General features: G+C 33.1%; 2 protein-coding genes across 11 annotated transcripts in view; both read right to left on the bottom strand.

Annotated features, from left to right (window-relative positions):
• The window catches only part of LOC127837992 (zinc finger protein 729-like), a 462,677-nt gene that overhangs the window by 78,040 nt on the left and 364,659 nt on the right, over positions 1-19,978 (bottom strand). The gene's annotated exons all lie outside the window — the stretch shown is intronic.
• The window catches only part of LOC127837993 (gamma-aminobutyric acid type B receptor subunit 1-like), a 399,001-nt gene that overhangs the window by 354,555 nt on the left and 24,468 nt on the right, over positions 1-19,978 (bottom strand). Inside the window, exon 1 of one of the 2 annotated variants that reach the window (XM_052365473.1) lies at positions 202-260. The exons of the other annotated variant lie outside the window; for it this stretch is intronic. Within the exon in view, the coding sequence (XP_052221433.1) occupies positions 202-231 (30 nt within the window). The 5' untranslated portion in view covers positions 232-260. Of the gene's footprint in view, positions 1-201; positions 261-19,978 lie in introns of those variants that run through there. 2 annotated transcript variants of the gene reach the window in all.

The raw sequence follows: 19,978 nt of genomic DNA, 5'->3' as shown, positions 1-19,978 counted from the left end.
CGTACAGCTCAAAATAACAATATACAATTACATGAATTCGTAATTTACATTAACTTTAAAAGTGACCTTTGGCAACATTACGATGGATATTTTGCTTCAAAAGTTGAGATAGTCGGTTGCATAAACGATTGTTTGTTAATTATCTAATTTATATATTTATATCTATATACAATTCTTATAAATGAACCAACGCGCACATACCTGGCTGTCGTTATAATCCATGTGCAGCATATAGTCTGTTAAGAGGTCGCTCCGTTTGTTCACATCCTCCAGAGCCATTTGTACCGCAGGCAAACATCCTTGACCGCCGGCCCAGCTGCCGGACATGGGAAATATTCCGCCAATAGTGAGATTCCTACCCTTGAATCCGGAAGTCGGTCGGATTGTCATGACAACTAATGCAACAAAACATTGTAGGATAAATGATCCGTTCGTTCGCATTTTAGGTAATGATATACTGTTTTATATTGTGTTATTGATTTATTTAATACGTGTAAATGTATACCATTTTACAAACCACATTAATAGTAGTTGTTTATTTATTTGTCTCGTAAAATAACGCTGGCATGGCTAGAAAATTAAATAACGTTATGTCTCATCATACGATTCTAAATCGATATAAATAAGAAAACTTTAAAACACAAGATACATAAACGCTATCACGCCAGAATATTATAATAAAAAATACGGGAAACTTTCATATATCTTCTTCATGAAGAGATCAAACAATGTTACTTCCGCTATGATCTACAAATATCTCCGTGAACTTAAAAGCGTTTATAACTTCGAAACCGACGGAATTGCAGCAACACCAACACATTTTCTGCACAAATCTATATCATTTTATTCCTCTCAGATAACAAAAAGCAATCCCTATCCACTGTTATCCGATATATACATCGAAAGCAACACTTTCACTGCTGGATTGTTCCGTATCCTGAGCAAACCGTACCAATATTGAAATTGCTGAATAGCGCTTTGTGTTTGCCAGCAAAAGCAATATCTGAGACGTACGACTCTATCCCGCGAGAAATACAATGGATCGATATGGCAGCCATCTAGTCTTCATGACAAAAGTTTAGTCTTTTTTTGACACGGATGACTTAAAGATTAATCTGATAGCTGAACGTTTCATTTAGAAACTGATTGAAACACGAAGCAAACAATAAATCGCCCTATTGGTGCAAAAAGGTATCATGTGCCTTAGATTGTTGATTTCACATGGTACCTTTTTGCATTAAGGAAGCGACAAAAAAAACATAAAAGTGGCCCTTAACGAAAATTAAAATGAAGAACAATTTGTTTAACATATAATTATTCCCACAAAAATGTTTTATTAAACATGAAAAGCGATACTTTGGATATCATATTGTCATGTCCTAGATTGTTCATGAAAACATGTGTTTATGTACAATTACATTGTTCATTTTCAGCGTTTATGTTTTGCATCTAAATGACTATGTCACTGTTATTTAATGCTTTTATTGGATGCTGTGTGGATGTTAGAGCTGATAACAGCCGATGCCTACCTTTTGCGCTTCTTTATTATTTTTAATATCCTTTCTAAAAGTCTCATTGTATTAGCGTCTGTTAATATGGCAGCCATTTGGATAAACAGGAAGTTGATTTCCTGATGCTGACATAAGTGCACTCTGGGTAGTTTACAATGACTGCAGTATTTTCGACAGTTTAGTCGTACGATATCATTAGTTAAATACTCATATTCCTTCTTAAAAATTGTTTAAAAAGGTAATAGTCATCTTTATAAATGATTTATTGATTTAATTGATATGTATTTTAATATCAATGACATTTACCGTGTCTAGAACGCTAAAATTCTATTGTGCGCTTTTGCGCGCTTTGCTGCGCGTTGTTTGTGCGCTTTTTGTGCACAATTCATATGTGCGCTTTAATGATATTATTGCACAACGTTATGTGTGCGCTTTTGGAGAGTATAAAAAGCACTGATAATTCTCATTCGAGGACTCTGAACTTTGTTTTCCTAGGTGTGAGACCTATTTTATTTTTCTTATATAAGCATTTAAAATACAGTTTTCAATAAGACTTAGCTATTAAAATTAAGACTGAATTTTATAAATAATTTAAATTGCATTTGTCATCTTTTTAGGACATTATAAAAAAGAGAGTGCAAATACTTAGTTTACTGTTTATCAGAGTCCATTTTAGTTCTATGTTAAACTTGAACAAAAGTTTGGAAAAGTTGAAGAAATTGAAGTAAAATTACAGCTACCGCTCGGCTCGTGACAATATGTTAATAAGTGCACGCGGAGGAAACAGCTCGTTTTGTAATTCGTCATACATGCATGGGACATTTACATGTACTAATTTATATAACGTTTATCATTTAATAATAATTGATGTGTATTGGAATCACTCGTTTCCCTTACAAAAGTCATATAAGTTTATTGCTGACAATTCAAAGTTATATATACACTGAAAACGCATTTTCCTGTGTCGGTTGTTACGCGTTTAAATACACGTACACAATAAAAGAAAGCAAACGCGATTGCATAAGAATTGTAATATTGTGAGATTGACATTAATAGACGATTCTCCATGATATAAATAAACGGCTCTCGCGAACATGTTCAAGGGCTCTTTATCTGTTTCTGAATACAAATTATGTGAGAAAACGAAGCGAATCTTATGAGATTGATCACATAAAAGACGCAAGGAAAAACTTCATCTTTATAAACACAATAGCAATCCTAGAAAGCCAAGCATCAAAACCAACATTGATGACAACAATAAACCTGTAGTGTTTTGTGCATAGTCTGGATAAAGTAATCCGAGGGACAGTAACGGTTCTTGAAAACACGTAAAACGAATTGAGATACCGCGAAATCAGGCAGTGTCTGCAGAAGCAATTCAGTCAAAACCACATACAAATCATTATGGTACTATAACTACCATGTTGTAATTATGTAACAGTCCACAATTGTCCAATATATGTATAGCTATAAAAAATGACACACCATTAGCAGAATGAACATTATTAAATATCATTGGAATGCTTAATGTTGTCTGACATACCATCAAATGATCCAGTAAGTAATGCATCAGTTTACTGTTTATTTTGTGAACAGAGATCCGTCTTTGAAGGAAAAAATAGTTGATTTTTTTTAAATAAGCTTACTAGGATAGGATGTATTAATGTAGCTACTTTATGCATCAGCTCATAATTAGATTAATACAGTAAACGTTGAAAAAAACTGTCATTTCGCTTCTTAATATAAGTTTTAATACAGTACATGGCTTTGTTTAAAGAAGTTTCGAGTAACGTAGTTAGTTGAAGCAGTACACATATAGTGCACAACACAATGATGTCATTTTTATTCCCACATTATTATATTTCAAATTGCCCTGTAATACTTTCCTTATGCCATCTCGGTCATACCTATTTTCCTTATGCCATCACGGTCATATTTATTTTCGATTGAAAATAAATACAAATTGGAAATAAAGTAATTCTTTTAGATCTTTGTGAATATGTGTCGTATTTTTGCCCCTTACCAGTGAAACCGGAGGGGACTTATGGTTTGCGCTCTGTCTGTTGTCTGTCCGTCACACTTTTCTGGATCCTGCGATAACTTTAAAAGTTCTTCATATTTTTTCATGAAACTTGAAAGATGGATAGATGGCAATATGGAGATTATACACATCATTTCATTTTGTTCTAACGTCAAGAATTCTGTTTGCTATGGCACCAAATATACATATAAATACAAAATAATTAAAATATACTGCCATTTTCTTGCCGACATTATTGATATAAATATTCCTATCCTAGACATAAAAAACCCTGTATCCGCAAGAGTCAGGAAATATAACTTTCAATAAGGGGGCCGATTAGAATATATTTGCTTAGCATAGTTCATTCGAGCAAATACAGAATGTCAAAAAGGAAATCGCCCAACCGGTATGTGTATACAAATGGCATTTTCTTAATATCGTAAATTGTGTTATTACCTTTAAGTATATATTATATATAAGGATTTGATTTGTCCGATTACTAAAACGTTCCTTGAGTCTCAACTTTTGTTTCTATCGTATTATTTTATTTCTGCTTGTTTATTGATTGAAATAGTGTATTGTGGATGTTAACTTTAAGCTTCCTCTTTCCCGCCGTAAATACAAACTAACCCAACGTAATTGATGCACAAATCAAACAACAATTCAAGAGAATATATTCCATGTGTATAGCAATTAAGCTACTAAATGAGTATTTTAAACCAGGGCAAGTCATGGAAAATCTACGGTGGCATAGAGGTGACATTCAATTCTCTTTTTTTAAATTGCTCTCCTCTTTTTTTCTATCTCGTGGCCACGAGTTAGCTATGTCGTGGCCACGAGATAGAAAAAAGAGGAGTGCAAAACTAAATAAAAGCGGTGTACAATTTAAAAAAGAGCGGTGCTTCTCCTTTTTTTAATTGCTCTCCTCTTTTTTTCTAACTCGTGGCCACGAGTTAGCTATGTAGTGGCCGCGAGATAGAAAAAAGAGGAGTGCAAAACTAAATAAAAGCGGCGTACAATTAAAAAAAGAGCGGTGCAGTAAATAAAGGCAGAGTGCATTAAACAAAAGAGGAGAGAATTTTCGCTATCTCGAGATCCCGAGTTAGTCAGCCAATCAAATTTTGCGTAACATGTGTAAATATTCTGTACGCATATATATAGCTGGTCAAATCAGGCAAGGCTCTGATATAACATCACATACTTCTATTAGTACTACTATAACTGCTACTACTACTGCTGCTGTTGTTGTTGTTGCTGCTGTTACTACTACTACTACTACTACTACTACTACTGCTTCTACTACTACTACTACTACTACTTCTTCTGCTACTGCTGCTACTACTACTACTGCTACTACTACTACTACTACTACTACTACTACTACTACTACTACTACTACTACTACTACTACTACTACTACTACTACTACTACTACTACTACTACTACTACTACGACTTCTACTACTACTACTACTACTACTACTACTACTACTTCTACTACTACTACTACTACTACTACTACTACTACTACTACTACGACAACTACTACTACTACTTCTACTACTACTACTACTTCTACTACTACTACTGCTACTACTTTTACTACTTCTACTACAACTACTACCTCTACCACATCGACGACGACGACGACGGACGACCATCGGACGACCGACCGATGGACGACGACCGACGGACGACCGAGAGACTACTCATGGACGATCAACGGACGACCGATGTTTGGACGAGGGATGACCGACGGACGGCCGATGGACGACGCCGGATGGACGACCGACGGACGACCGGAGGGCGGACGATGGACGACCGACGGACGACGCCGGATGGACGACCGACGGACCACGACCGGAGGACGGACGATGGACGACCGATGGACGACCTACAGACGACCGCGCCACGTTTGCAATACACGTATCCGAATCAAATACATAGCGTGCATTTATATTAAAAAATATTTCAGTAAATAAAATCTCATTAAACCTCGATTCTGTTTGTTATAATCCGTATTGCTGTTAATGAATTAAATATTACTTTTGCAATAAACTGAATTTACAACTAATATTGACAGTTTGACATGTTTTTGTTCATTGCATAGTTCAGTGCTGAATGGTCCTCAATTTACAATCTCGTCCTGTTTTTAAGCCAATATGATTGTCCTGTATAAAGGACGTCATGGTTGTTTTCCTGTTGACACAGCGTAAGCTTCCCACATCGTATGTTGAAATATCCGTTTAAGAAACTATAATTGGATTTTAAGTTTATCAAAACTGAGCACCCTAATCATTTTTTCATCATAGGACTTAAGATCAACATGTTTATTAACCTACTATGTATAGAATATATGTATGCATTAAATAGTATTTGATGTTATATTAAATGTTTTGCTACCATCATAATGCGTTTTTGTTTTTAGTATAAGGCAGATGTGTATGTTTTGGGTAAGTATTAAAAATCCATTCTAAGATTTTGTAAAAACGAATAGTCTTTGTTTGAAAACATTTGAATGTAAATGGTTCCATTATTTGTTTAAGTGCAAAATGGTTAAATGAATTGATCAGCTCGGAAACAGAAGCGCGATCCCATAGGCAGTTTTCAAATTATTGCCTAATATCGGTAAGTAAAGAGACTTGATTATCATACATGCTCTGTGAAGACTATCAAGAATATTTTCGCGTGACATTTAAAGCAAATTTGACCAAGCCACTACATTGATGAAATACTTTGGATACAAGAACTAGTGATATTGACACTGAATCATTTTAACTGGCTATATTGTTATTGGATTTACTTAATAATCAAACATGGTCTTCAGATGTAGATACAATGTTGCAACATTTCGCGCGTTATCTATCATCACTCTTGGAAAAATTCCCCATAGCGGAATTAGACCAAAGAACTGTGACCCAATTATAAATATAAGGTGCTCTAATGATACAAACCGCCACCGACGAAAGCTAAAACAAAACCGGCACACGACAAAGCTTTAATAAGAATATCCGTTAAACAATGTTTCTGAGTAAAGAAGCTTCTGAAAGAAACCAAAATACCTTAAAATTCAAACCAAAACAAAACGTGGTTTGTTTTTTAGAGATAACAAATCACATTATTGTAGCCAAATAATAAGTTATCATATATTGCAATTAATCTACAAAACAAAAAATGGTCTGGATTTAAAGCGACTTTTTCTAGAAACAAGATCGAACACATGAAAAAAAGAGGTTTGAGGACAACCGTCAGCATCCGTAAAATGGAAAAACCTAATTTACCATCTGCGACAACCAACTATTAGACCTGTACATAATAAAACGTTCTTGACACACACAAAAACTTTAAAAACTACAGACCAGTGTCAAATTTGCTTTTCATTAAAGGTGCTGGAAAAAAAAATATTAACTAGATCAAACTTAGTTAAATACACTTATCGGCCTACTGTAACAGTACAAATGAAAGTCGGAAGTGACGTTATGCAATCCGTAGACACAAAGAATGCAGCAGTTCATTTTCTTCTAGACCTCTAAGCTGTTTGTGATATAATGGAACAAGAAACTCTTTGGAATCATTTGAAACATGGGTTCGATATCACGTGAAGACGCTTCAGTCGCGGACTTCTTGCTAAAGTGATCAGTTCCAGACCCAATGTGTTGATGGTAAGCTGTCAACAGCAATGCGGATGAAATACACTATACCTGACATATCAGTATAAGGCCAATACATTTCTATAATGTAAACAATACATGTAGAAAGCAAGAACAACCTCACGATTTTTACGCAAAAAATAACACCTGTGCTAAACTTTGAACCCAGCGTCAAACTTATGCCTGAATGAAATTTTGTCTCGTCATGTTAATCTATCAAATTATTTTAGTTCAAACGATAGGATTGGTTGATTGATTGATTTCGATATACTATGTCAGAATACATGGCAATATAACACACACACACACATTTACTTATGTGAGAACGAAACATGTATGAATTAAACAAACTAAACCATCATTATATATCAAGGATGACACAAAAACGCCGCGTTTGAAAAACACGTATTTCTATTGTGGTCCTTGAGATATAGTATTGTGTAACATAGGAAGACATAATTAGATAGAAAGATATATCACAGATTTGAGCGTTTTCATCAAGTCACCTTTAACAAAGGCAACTGTAAATAACACAAAACATCGAATATAGTGCACCTAGTTTGAAATTATTCAGTTTTAAAATATTCAAACTTAGTACCTATAACTATTAAAAAATAATGCTAAGAACGTCATGTATTAAGCTTTTAAAGCTTGTAAAAAGTGACAACAAACAATTAACACTAAATCTGAGCAAGTTACAGGCACAAACATATTTATTATAATTTTAAAAATGTGCTTGAGAATCAATTAGACTAATAAAATGACCTTTTACCAAATTCTTTTACCTTAGGGATGGAGTAGAGACTATACTCTATAAAGTAGACGGGATTCTCGTCACATTTAACAGGGTCTGTTCATTAAACAGCCTTGGCTATGAACATTGTTTTCTTTTGTGGGGGTGAACGAACGACTATAGCTAACACTTTGAAATACAACACACATTATATTTTGATATGTTCTAAATTGCATTCGCTATGTATTGATTACTATGCTTTAAACAACTCTATTTTGTGGTCATTATCCTACACCATAGAATCATTTAATAATGAAATAACTTAAATTGCCTGCTAAATAAAAGACGGTTTTATGTATTTGTTCATTTGCATAGCTCATTATCGTCAGCGAAAACTTGAATGCTTATCTGACACAATGACGCATGCCATATAATTTCAAAGACTCCGTTTATAATACACCTTTATGTTTGTTTTATTTAAGTAATGTACAATACTATATTTGCCCTTTTTATTTTAACCTACAATAAATCCTGGATTTACTCCATTTCATTTTGCTTTGTTCATTCCTACTTCTATACACCGTCCCCCTATTGGTAAGTGTTATTTTCTCATGTATTTACGTCTAAGGATGGAAGATTCAAAAGGTTTGTATTCATATTTATAAGTTATTATACTTACAATTCTCTATTGAAGATTGTCCATTGAAAAATGAATCCTGAGGCACAATATACAATTAACATTAAGGAATTAACACATAAGTTTAAACATATTGACCGTTAAAATATTATTTTCAGTTTACCATGTTTTTCAATGAAATGAGTACAATGATTAACTTGCATATGCAAATAATTGCAGATTGTGATTTTTTTTACACTATACACTTCAACACCGTTATTTCGAAGTCGTCGGGACCGTTAAAAAAACTTCGGATTAACGATAATTCGAAATAAACATTTGACAGACGACTTCTGAGGATTCTGTAATAATAAAACGTTGTGGAACTCGCATGGTTCAGTTAAACGCTACTATTAATAGTTGTTTACTTAAAAAAAGTAAACTAGTCAGATTGCAATAGATTTCTACTTGTAACAAACGAAGGAATAAAACGATTCTTGTTCTTCTTTTTATGTTTTCTCTAAGTACAGAAGATATTAAATATAATGAATATGCGCTAATTATCTGAACATATAAAATATAACGAATAGCACAAATTATCAGACCATATAAAATATAACGAATAGCACAAATTGTCATACATGTAAATACAGATGAATACATTTTTGGAAATGAATTAACGGATTAAAGAACCGTAACAAACGGTAATAGAAAGTAACAAACGGGGGAATATAACGATTCTTTTTCTTGTTTTTATTTTTCTCTATTTACAGAAAATATAAAATAAAACGAATAGCACAAATTATCAGACATACATACGTATGAATACATTTTCGGAAATGAATAAACCTTTTTTTTAAATAATACGCAATGTCTCTCTGAACACCGGCGTTCGCGCAGACGACAAAGGTGTAATTATCGGCTTTTGACGCGCCACGACAAAGGTGTGAAATTACGCTCAGTATTTTGCAGTTTTGACTTCGGATTAAAGATTGATAATTAGGTGCGAATTATAGTGTTGGGACCGACAGAATCACTTCGAATTAACGATTTCTTCGGTTTAACGAAGTTCGGATTAACAATGAAATTTTACATTAAACAAAGAAGAACCCGAATCGGGACCGGAAAAATACTTCGAAATAACGGTGACTTCGGATTATCGGTGTTCGAAATAACGGTGTTGAAGTGTATATGTGTGACGTTGTTATATTTATGTTGATATTAATAGTTTTTAGTTCGGCCGTAAAATTCGTAGATTCAAACGAAATATATTTACACTAAACGATCATAAACTGTATTATTGTTTTTGTTTTATTTCATCGTGTTTCAGAAAGTTCCACGTTTGCTTGTTTAACACCTGAGCATTTAAAAGTTGAACTGTTACTCGATAAAAACGTGTTTTCTATTATTTGTTGGAGAACATTTGAAGTAATTTGTATCACATATTAAATATATGCCAATTATAAGGTTTGAAGCACCATATCACAAAACCACGGATTTGTCCTTCAATTCACACTCTCATTACCTTGTCCATTATACTTTAATGTTGTTGTAATTAAATATGCTGGTGTGTGGGGGTGGGGAGCAAATGATCCCGAGAACATTGTATGCATCATGGTCGATGTAACTTCGTCTTTCCTTTCCTTATTTCCATCCATGCCTTACTTGCGCAAGATCTCAGGCACATATGACCCAATTTGATAAAACGTTATGCGCAGCTGTGTATTTGGACAAACGCATATTTAACGGTGTGACCGCTTCAATTATTTTTCAGGAAATTATTGCCCTTTAAATATTTTGTGTATCAGGCATGCTTTGATTACGCGCTAGGAATTTATGGTCTGAAATGGGATGTGCGTGGCACTTCCATTTATTGTAATGGGACGTATATTTATTTCATAACACATAGGATAGTTTCATTCCTGAAAGGGTTCTGGAATTAACAAATGAATGTATATTTGATTGTTCCCATGCTAACAATCAATCCATCCACCGACTACGAACATCATCCCAAATTAATGATGTAGTGCAGTACGTTCAAGCATTTATTTTGAAAGCATCGAAAAAGTGGCAAGCTTACCAGACAATTGAGTTTAACGTCGATATAATACCAGGAAAGTACAGCGGAGAAAAAGTTAAATCTATGGTGTGTAAAATTTTTAAAAGGCTTTAGCCCTGTCACTAATTATATTATTTTATTCATCAACCGATTATTCGCCTTAGATTTTACCACGCAAATGCGTATAATACCGCTCCAAATATGATAATAAAACATGAATTGAATTACCCAACATATTTATCACATTTTCGAGAATAAAATAAACTATCGTTAACATCAATTTTAATGTAAAAAAACAGTTATTAAAAATCAATTTTTGATTTATAACAATATCAAAAAGCAATTGCATCAAATGCATTTATACCAAGTTAATTGTTTAAATGTCAGTAAGATGGATTTTTTGTATCTGACGCAGTTTGCGCAGGTCTTACAACATGACAATAATTTACATTAGGAAAGCGCCCGATCCCCACAATAAAACGAATCGAGGAATTTAGGAGTTTAATAATTACTTTATTCTTAAAGTCCAATGAAGATCTAACAACATAAAACCAATAATATGGATGATATTAAAACTTAACAAATATTGATCGTTACAACATGTTCAACTATCGAACAATAAGCGTATTTTATAAGCATGTAGAGATTTTTTAAATGGTAAATGTTCTATGTCTAAAACGCCTTCGATGTCATCGATCTTAGTACACAGGTATACGATGTAGTTTCAATTTTAAGTTAAACCTGAATCCAGACACAAATGGTCGAGTGCATGTCGACACATGTGTTTTTATATTGAAGGCATTTTTGTTTCAGAAATAAAAATGCTTCATCTCGAATAAAATAATTTTTGCAACAATTGTATTCATAAAACTATTGTTCAGCAACAATCGCTTTTTCAACCTATTTAAAGTATTTGTTATTTTTTTAGCTTTGCTTTTTCAGCAAAATGTATTTATTCAGTATTTAAAATTACACAAACTAGTCAAAATACAAGAAAAGCATACCATTGTTTTTATATATTTGTTATTTAAATCCATAGCATGTATCTACATTATTCACAATAGCGTGCAATGTTATCTTTATATCAACGAATTCGCATATAAATCATAAAAGTAATTCAAATGTTAATAATAAACAATATTTTTTCATGTAACATATAATATTGTTTTGCAAAAAGCAGAAACAAACTCATTAGCAATACTATAAAAGAAGTAATGGAACCACAATAGAAAATGTGCCCACTATTCAAGAGTGCTTTAAATCAGTATCATGATCACACGCTTGCTTTACATAGAATCGATTTCCGTCTTCGAACTGTTTACGATGCCTGGTCAACCCATTGATAACACGTGGTAATCAACAACTGTTCTATAAGTAATTGCACTATTTTTAATATTGGAATTGTATTCGTGTGGTGTTGACTAGCGATGAATAATTGACTTTTCGCTTTATTTTATTAAATTTTACTCCACATAACCTATGGTGTAGCTTTAACAAACTTTTAGCAAACGTCAAATGGTCCATTATGTTAAAGATTTTTTGTTAATTTTATTCATATAGTCATGTTAAAGTTATATTTTCATAAATATAGAAACAGTAAAACTCTTCTCAATATATTACATATGTAAACATTAATAAAGAATGACGTCAGTATTAAATTTGAATTTCTAAATATAAACACAGAATGTGAGCATTTCGAAATTTTACATTTTACACTTAAGTAAAAAAAACGTTATAAATAACTCCAATCAGCTTCTCAAAAAAGACCCATGTACGAACTATCCATTTGCTACCTACAAGCCAAGACACAATACTGAGCGTTTGAATGTTTTTCTGTTTTGATGCGAATTTTCAATTCCTTCTTACGAGTGAATAAGAAAGGTGTAACAGTGCACATAAGAAACTATGCAAACCTTTTTCGGAACTTTTCTCTAGCTCGATGCAACCATAAAACATCGTCTACGAGAGGCATCAGATAACACGAATGCATTTGCTTATTTATTGCATGCAATTGTTAATAAGCCGTCTTTAAGACCACGAGGTATGATATCTATATATCCCGACGCACTCTTGTGTGCATGGTTTGCATAGCTTCAAACGTCTTTGAATGTTTAAATTCGACTTTAAGTACAGAGCAAGTCTTAACCGATCTTGATTTGTATGTGATGTGAATTTCTATATAATATGGTGAACGTTTGTTTTCATTTAAATGGACATGTTATGTAATTTAACGCGGAGTAAAATAGAAAGTTTAGACGACCACACATCTGTAAAAAAACACACAAAGTTTGCACTGACCGTTCCGAAGCGAAAAAACATATTACTCGACGATATATATATATATTTCCCTTCTACGTGAATTTACTGTTCCAAGGTTGTGATATCAGCTGTAATAATATCATTGTTAAGTGTTGCGGTCGTTGCTTTACTGTTCTATGTTGCATAAAAAAGAAAAGAAAAGCGAATAGTAACGAATATTTATGTAGTGGATTGATTGCTGTAGTTTCATTACTCCTATCTTACACTGTGCCATGTTTTGTTCGTAACCGATCAGTTGCTGTCAAGTCAGCTCCGCAATAAAACTCCGCAGATATATTCAAGACACTAAATTCCGCTCGTGCTTGTTATATTGAAGGTATTATTAAATACATTTAGTGACAAAACATATATAAGACAAGAAAATTGAAAACACAAAACCTAAAAGCATTAAGCAAAAGGTTGGTACATTATTAGAAATGCGTCTCTTTACAGAATATATCACAATTTGTGAATTGTTGATGATTATACCAGTTATTTTCTGTTCAATGGTCTCGATATAGTCAAGATTAAGCTTGGCCGCGATATAAACCACATAAACGACTCTGATCAAATAGTGTGTCGCCATCATTTATCCTTCGGTAAATATTTCGATATTTGACAGTGTCACTTATGTGACATAAGTTATAAGTTGAAACTCTGTATTGGTAATACATTCACTGCATCTTGAAACTATTCAAGAAGTAAAAAAAAGTAGTGATATTAGTAACACAGATCGCATATCCGACAATAACAATGGAATAACCGAGTTTCACTGCAATTAACGGTCCGTTCTCGAACTTCACTTACTTTCAAGCTTTAATAACAATTTCCAATTATGATCCAAACATCGCCTTTGGAAAGACGCACAAGGAAGTATGAGTGAAATTATCTTAAATACATCCCACTACTTAGATTAGAATTTGAAGATAACAGACAATCACTCCAACGAATTATTAAATGCTCGGTAACGAACGTTCATCTTTAGTTTCACGTCGAACACTTTAAAACATTTGCTCATTTAAAGACAAGTACGTTGATACGACCGAACATTATATTAAATTAATGAATATCATTTCGAATACACAGCATGAATCACTATTGATATTTTAAGACCATTCAATTCCAAGACCCTTTGACATTTAGACAATACTTTTCAAATATATATATATAAATAAAAACAAAGTAACAACAGCGAAAGGACCATGTGTTACCATGGTTCCGTTTTATATGCTATGTACTGCTTGAAAGCGAAAACGTATTGCAGAACATGACAAGAATAAACGACACAGATTTAATTAATTCACCCCGTGAATGTCAATACGGATGCAGGTAAAATACCGGACATGTGGGGTTTCGGTTAAGTAATCCGGTTTTGGCCACAGAACAAAACAACACAACAATACAATGTATTTAAATTAGAACTTTCTGGCAGGAATGGCAGCTATAACGCAAAATTCGCTACAGCTCTCATGATTCAAGTGCTAGGTCTGGGACTCATAACGGTTCTTGACATCATGAAGGCCGTGGCGATTCTACATCGAAATACACCCACTCGTAAGCATCTCGCGCAACGTGAAGTTTTCATTGTTTTTGTTTATTCTTATATGTTCTATTTTTCTAAGGAGGGTATAATCCTTTATTTATACATTGTGTAAACAGCCTGTCAACTTTAATGCATTACTTTAATAGGTTTACTGGCTACTGGAGGACGTAATGCTTCATAATCACATAATTTAATCTCTTTATTAATTTTAGTGAAACCTCTGCGCATAGTATGTGGAAAACCGCTGGCGGCAGACCGAGCCTTTGTGTTTTTTTAGTTATTTGAAAATCGTTACTGGTATTATTTTGCGGTACATTACATGTCACGTAAGATAATACATTTTTATTTTAAACAAAATGCATAAATAGAAACTCATGAAGAGATACTTAGCTGTAACATGTGCGACATCAATTTATGAACGTATTGCATGCTCACTCATACGCCAGCACACATGCAACGCGAGCGTGCCTCGAAAAGTCGTTATTATATTGCTCGGGTGATAATTAAACGAATTTGTGAATTATCATCCTATTAAATCGCCTATCAACAGGTGTAAATCTCCAAAACATTTCAATGACCGTTGGTATCATTAATCATTTGTTTTATCACGTGCCGTGGTTTTTTCATATTGTATAGGCACATTGACATTTAACTGACGTATAAGACTAGCGGATGTTAATATGAATGTATCTCCTGAAAATTGTTCTGAAATTGTATTATTACTGTTCAATTGAAGTTATTTCTATTTCCAATTACATTTGTGACAATGTTGTGCCTTCAGGTGTGTGGTATCGATGATGTAAAGCTATACAAGAGTTTTTAGAATAAATCATTTCTTATCAGTCACTGAGGATAAAAAGATGCTCATGCATACGTAGGCTACTGTTCAGACTATATTTGTAAATGGGGCAACTAGCAGCATGTGTTAGTGAGCGTTTTCAGTGGTAGAATCATTGATAAAATAAGTTCGGGTAAGATTATCTTCCATTCTAACACAGGACATGCTTATTTTAATACTAACGACTGTGCTTTTTGTTTTTACCTTCGTAGGTAAACAACTTGACACGTCCTTAATTAATGTGCATTAACTTTTAAATTGGACGTCATATTATGCTGACGACCTTATTTCACCAAAATGACAGCATGCGATATGTCGGTCAAATAGTATTTTGCTATTAAAATCGTTAACAAAATGTTATCTTGCATTCATACATTATATGTTATAGTTGTTTGAGTTACGAAGCGTTATAGAAGACATCACAGGACAAGGCATATTTTCTCGAGTGCTTGTTAAAAAACATGTTTGTAGATTAACAATTCTATAGAGATCCTTTAAAAAAGAGGTCACCGAACAAAAACATAATTATTTTAAACCATTTGTAACATTAGGTTTGAACATCTCTAAGGCATCATGACGTTCGAAGGGAAAATAATTGAACAGTTTTGAGCAACGGACCGTTTAATTGTCTGTATTCTGTATTATTATGTATATAGGGAACCGTGCAGCTCAAATATACAATTCATGAATTTGTAATTAAAATTAACTTTAAAAATGATCTTTTGCAAAAGTACGATGGCTATTTTGCTTCAAACCTTGAGATAGTCTGTTGCATAAACGATTTTATGTTATATATATCTAATAGATACAATTCTTATAAATGAACCAACGCGCACATACCTGGCTGTCGTTATAATCCATGTGCAGCATATAGTCTGTTAAGAGGTCGGTCCGTTTGTTCACATCCTTTAATGCCATTTGCACCGCAGGCAAACATCCCTGACCCCCGGCCCAGCTGCCGGACATGGGAAATATCCCGCCAATAGTGAGATTCCTTCCCTTGAATCCGGAAATCGGTTGGATTGTCATGACAACGAACACAACAAGACATCGTCGGACAAATGATCCGTTCGTTCTCATTTTAGGTAATGATATACTGTTTGATATTGTGTTTTTAATTTATTTCATACGTGTAAATGTAACCTATATTACAAACCACATAAATAGCAGTTGCTTGTTTAATTGTCTCGTAAAACTGACACCGGCATGACTAGACAATTAAATAACGTAATGGCGCATCATACGATTCTAAATTTACGTTATTACACCAGAATTTTATGATAAACAAGTACGTGAAACTTTCATTAATCTTCTTCATGCAGATCAAATAATGTAACTACTGCTTTGTTTTACAAACATATTCGTAAACTATAAAGCGTATATAACTTCGAAAACATCCGAATGGCAGCAACACCCACAGATTTCCTGAACAAATCAATATCATTTTATTCCTATCAGATCACAAATATCAATCACGATCCACTGTCATCCGATACATACATCGAAAGCAACACTTTCACTGCTGGATTGTTCCATATCCTGAGCAAATCGTACCAATATTGAAATTGCTAAACAGCGCTTTTTGTTTGCTAGCAAAAGCAATATCTGCGACAGACAACTCTATCCAGCGAGAAATACAATCGATCGATATGGCAGCCATCTAGTCTTCATGACAAAAGTTTCTTCTTTTCTTGACACGGATGACTTAAAGATTAATCTGATAGCTGAACGTTTCATTTAGAAGCTGATTGAAACACGAAGCAAACAATAAATCGCCCTATCGGTGCAAAAAGGCATCGTGTGCCTTAGATTGTTGATTTCACATGGTACCTTTTTGCACCAAGGGAGCGACACAAACATATAATTGAAGAACAATTTGTTTAACAAATAATTATTCCCACAAGAATGTTTTATTAAACATGATTAGCGATACTTTGGATAGCATATGTTCATAAGTGCACGCGGAGGAAACCACTCGTTTTGTAATTCGTCATGCATGCATTGAACATGTACTAATTTATATAACGTTTATCATTAAATTAGAATTGGTGTTAATAGGCAATCACTTTGCTTTCCTATTACAAAAGTCATATATGTATTTTTTGCTGACAATTCGAATAGATATATACACTGAAAACGCATTTTCCTTAGTGGGCTGCTACGCGTTTAAATACACGTACACAATAAAAGAAAGCAAACGCGATTGCTTAAGAATTGCAATATTATACGATTGACATTAATACACGATTCCCCATCGTATAAATAAACGGCTCTCGCGAACATGTTCAAGGGCTCTTTATCTGTTTCTGAATACAAATTATGTGAGAAAACGAAGCGAATCTTATCAGATTGATCACATAAAAGACGCAAGAAAAAAATTCGTTTTTTATAAAACACTATAGCAATCCTGTAAAGCCTTGCGTAAAAACCAAAATTGATGACAACAATACACTTATAGTAATGTCTGCATGGTTTTTGAAAGCACCTAAAACGAATTGAGATACCGCGAAATCATGAAGTGTCTGCAGAACCTATTCATTCAAAACCACAAAAAAATCAACATGGGACTATTACTACCATGTTGTTATTATGTAATACTGAACAATTGTACAATATATTTATTGCAATAAGAAATGACACACCATTAGAAGAATGAACAGTTATAAATTTTATTGGAATGTTAAATGTTGTCCGACATACCATCAAATGATCCAGTAAGTAATGCATCATTTTACTGTTTATTTTTAAAATAAGCGTAATAGGATAGGAGGTATTAATGTATCTATGTTATGCATCAGCTCATAATTAGATTAATACAGTTAATGTTTCAAAAAAAGCTTAATGTCGCTTCTTAATATAAGTTTTAATGTAGTGCATGGCTTAGTTTAAAGAAGTTCCGATTTACGTAGTTAGTTGAAGCAGTACACATAGTGCGCAACACAATTATGCCATTTTTGTTCCCACATGTGCTATTATATTTTAAATTGCACTGTAATACTTTCCATATGTCATCTCGGTCATATCTTTTTTCAATTGAAAATAAAAATAAATTGGAATTAAAGTAATTCTTTAGATCTTTGTGAAAAGGTGTCGTATTTTTGTCCCTTACCAGTGAAACCGGAGGGGACTTATGGTTTGCGCTCTGTCTGTTGTCTGTCAGTCTGTCCGTCACACTTTTCTGGATCCTGCGATAACTTTAACAGTTCTTCATATATGTTCATGAAACTTGAAAGATGGATAGATGGCAATATGGAGATGATACACATCATTTCATTTTGTTCTTACGTCAAGAATTCTGTTTGCTATGGCAACAAATATATATATATATATATATATATATATATATATATATATATATATATATATATATATATATATATATAATACTGGCAAGGGTGGAGTTTCACTGGTAGGGGACCATATTGCATTGCAAGCTCTTGTTATATCTAATAACTAAATGTCATTGATATTTCTAGGTCTGAAATGGAATGATTTATCCGTTTATATGAAATATAAATACTTTGAATATATTACATATGATTATGCGATTGCAATGTGAGTCATTGAATTGTTAATAATATTATTGGATATGCAGGCTTACAAAATTATTAAAATATACTGTCATTTCCTTGCAGACATTATTGATATAAATATTCCTATCTTAGACATAAAAAAAAACCTGTATCCGCAAGAGTCAGGAAATATAACTCTCAATAAGGAGGCAGATTAGACTATGATTTCTTAGCATAGTTCATTCGAGCAAATACAGAATGTCAAAAAGGATTTTGCCCAACCGGGCAATGGTCAATCAATGTGTATACACATGGCATTATCTTAATATCGTAAATTGCATTATTACCTTTTAATATATATAAGGATTTGATTTGTCCGATTACTTAAACGTTCCTTAAATCTTAATTTCTGTTTCTATCGTATTATTTTATTTCTGTATGTTTTTTCATTGAAAAATAGTGTATTGTGGATGTTAACTTTAAGCTTCTTTTTTCCAAAAGTAAATACAAACTAACCCAACATAATTGATGCACAAATCAAACAACAATTCAAGAGAATATATTTCATGCTTATAACAATAAGGCTACTAAATGAGTATTTTAAACCAGAAAAAGCCAGGGAAAATCACTTTAAATTACAGTTTACAATATACGTTTTTGAATCAAATACATAGCGTGCATTTATATTTAAATTCTTTCAGAAAATAACATATCATAAAACCTAGATTCCGTTTATTATAATTTGTATTGCTGTTAATGCTGTTTTGCTGTTAATGAATTAAATATTACTTTTTTCAATAAACAGAATTTAGAACTAATATTGACAGTTTGACATGTTTTTGTTCTTTGCATAGTTCAGTACTGAATGGTCCTCGATTTACAATCTTGTCCTGTTTTTTAGCCATAATGATTGACCTGTATACAAGACATCATGGTTGTTTTTCTGTTGACACAGCTTAATCATCACACATCGTATGTTGAAATATCCGTCTAAGAAACTATAATTGGATTTTTAGTGTATCATGAGTGGGCGCCTTAATCATTTGTTCATCATAGGCCTTAAGATCAACGGGTTTATTGAGCTTCTATGTATATAATATATGTATGCATTAAATAGTATTTAAAGTTATATTTAATGTTTTGCTACCATCATAATGGTTTTCTATGTCTATTCTGTTAGTATTAGGTACAAAAA

This window comes from Dreissena polymorpha, chromosome 7 (genome assembly GCF_020536995.1).
Source record: "Dreissena polymorpha isolate Duluth1 chromosome 7, UMN_Dpol_1.0, whole genome shotgun sequence".
NCBI lineage: Eukaryota > Metazoa > Mollusca > Bivalvia > Myida > Dreissenidae > Dreissena > Dreissena polymorpha.
The sequence above is the reverse complement of the archived record's forward strand: the minus strand, read 5'-3'. Positions and strand labels throughout refer to the sequence as shown.